At 38.2% G+C, this 2,500-nt stretch overlaps 1 protein-coding gene across 2 annotated transcripts in view; it reads left to right on the top strand.

Annotated features, from left to right (window-relative positions):
- LOC119574182 (protein O-linked-mannose beta-1,2-N-acetylglucosaminyltransferase 1-like) overlaps nt 1–2,500 on the top strand; it is a 21,409-nt gene that overhangs the window by 10,678 nt on the left and 8,231 nt on the right. For both annotated transcript variants that reach the window (XM_037921280.1, XM_037921279.1), the window contains exons 2-5: nt 1,070–1,120; nt 1,296–1,372; nt 1,828–2,022; nt 2,153–2,332. In XM_037921280.1, the coding sequence (XP_037777208.1) occupies nt 1,298–1,372; nt 1,828–2,022; nt 2,153–2,332 (450 nt within the window). In that variant the 5' untranslated portion in view covers nt 1,070–1,120; nt 1,296–1,297. The remainder of the gene's footprint in view (nt 1–1,069; nt 1,121–1,295; nt 1,373–1,827; nt 2,023–2,152; nt 2,333–2,500) is intronic.

Genomic DNA, 2,500 nt, shown 5'->3' with positions numbered 1-2,500 from the left:
TCAAGTTAGACTGACCATTCTGAAAGTGAATCTTAACCTCCATCTCAATAATCTCTAGTTATTACTATTATTATTATCATCATTATTTTTATTTATTTATTTATTTATCTTTTTTATAGTTTCTGGTTGGCTGTTTTTTCTTTATGTATCGTGGTTATTGACTAGAAGTTGGTTTGATTAACTGTCCCCGAAGAGATTTATGAAAAAAAAACACTAATTTTATGTTATGATATTGAGTACTATTAGTATATTTAATTCATTACAGGCGTCATAAGTGTCATCCCTTCTCTATGATTCATCAATGGCTCGCACTGTTTGATTTTTGCAGGGTTACGAGGCCATTTATTTTTAAACATTAGAGTCCCTTTCAACTGATACATAATATACCAGTTCTAGATGTAATTGCACAAAATACCTATTGTTTCTCTAGCATGTATTGGTCAATAGCTACTTCAAGGAATTGGGTCAAATTTCTTGCTTAATAATTGCCCTGGTTGTTTTAATGGGATTATTTTTAATCATTATTAATCCGCGAGACTGAATTGTTACTATGATTAAGTCGGAAATGTGTAAATCAGAAGAAGATGTGGAATAAAGCCGGCTTAGATTGGCTCCCTGCGGTACTCCAGAGCCGAGTCATTAACTAATCATTAAGTACATTTTGAGAGCCGTTATGTTACAATTTATCTTAAAGAATATATGGTTCACGGTGTCGATGGCTGGAGATAAGACTCATAACATGCAAAAGCGTAATTATAGATCTTTAAGGTCTCAACTCTAACTTTGGACTGGAATACTATTTGAGTATAAAAACCCGTGAAGATTTTTCGCTCTAGTAATTTACTAATAAAAATTAAGACGGATATTTCACGGTACTTTGGCGCTGTGTTGTTGTCCGATTTAAGACAGGGGGTCAATTTTGCTATTTTGGAAATATACCTGTAAGGAGAGAGACACGCTGTTATCGACTCTTTTGATAACAGAATTCGTGGTATTTATTATTTTGTTTACTAATAACTTTATAACAGATTTTTTTTCTTCATTTTTTCTTTTTCTTTTCGTTTTCCAGAAACACGGACTCTTCACCCGGCCAACTTGACGGCGCTGGAAATTCTCGAAGGTTAAATCACGTGTGTTCTGCTTTGTCGTTCGCAATATTCAGTATTTTCAGTCACAGATTTTTTTTTTTTGGGGGGGGAGAGGGGTTCTAATGGACACAATCTTGATTGACTTAGCAGCAATCACTATTACTTATCGTACTTTTCTCGACTACATTGCTGTTCATTTGTTTTTAGAGATGGAGGAGGAACACTTCAGTATACGAGTCGTTATTAACAAGAGACATATGACAATATACAGGGACGATCAAGTGGTAAGTTGGGAATCGATTTCTGTCTTTCTCTTATTATAATATATCTGCAATAATGATGATAATGATAATAAGACTAGTGCATCTTTCATCAGCACTAAAATCCATCTAAAATACCTTGCTTAATTTTGTTGGTTTTCTTATCTTGTATCTAGTTGAGGGATCGGCATCCTTGTTACGGTCAGAGGTCACATCTATCTTTATAGTTAAAAGGAAATAATAAACACACACACAACACACACACACACACACACACACACACACACACACACATATATATATATATATATATATATATATATATATATATATATATATATATATATATATTATGTATATATGTATATATGTATATTTCCCTCCCTCCCTCTTTCTCTCCTGCCGGATGATTTTTAAGTGGTTGGCCGTAAGTTATAGATCCCAACCTATCCAGGTTCTAAAGATTTTACCTGCCACAGGTGTACGAAAAGATCGGAGTGTACAATGGATATTACATCACCCACACCGGCATGCACGTGGTGGTACTGCACCCTTCCCGCGGCCACGTGATGCTCGCCAGGCAGTTCCTGACGCATGAGCCTTCTGAAGACAGGAACCTGGTGGCGTGTCTCGACTCCGTCATGCCGGGAAATATCCTCATTGTGGTGGCGGTGGTGAGCTGGCGTCTTTATCTGTCTGTGTGGCTTATTATCTGTCTCCTCTGTTTCGATTTCTTTATTTACGTGATTGTCCTTTCGCACCAGTAACTACCCACTGAGTCTCAGCCCCGCCGTGTTCTTCCAGCCCGATGCGGTCATGTTCCTGGGCCCCATCGCCGTGGCCCGCCTGGAGGAGATGGGCGCCTCCAGAATCCGCTATCTCGCCCGACACGAAACCTGGGTCATGGTGGCTCACACGCCCACACGCCCTTACAGGCCGCCGCGTTTCTATCCAGTACTCAAACCGAACGTCACTAAACCAGCGGTGAGTTGAATGATAATGGGTATGTTTGATACTGCACAACTATGTAAAGGATATAATGATTGCTGAAATATATGCACACACACACATGCACACACACACACAAACACACACACAAACACCACACACACAACACACACACATATATATATATATATATATATATATATA

The sequence above is a fragment of the Penaeus monodon genome, chromosome 6, assembly GCF_015228065.2.
Source record: "Penaeus monodon isolate SGIC_2016 chromosome 6, NSTDA_Pmon_1, whole genome shotgun sequence".
Classification (NCBI taxonomy): Eukaryota; Metazoa; Arthropoda; class Malacostraca; order Decapoda; family Penaeidae; genus Penaeus; species Penaeus monodon.
The sequence above is the reverse complement of the archived record's forward strand: the minus strand, read 5'-3'. Positions and strand labels throughout refer to the sequence as shown.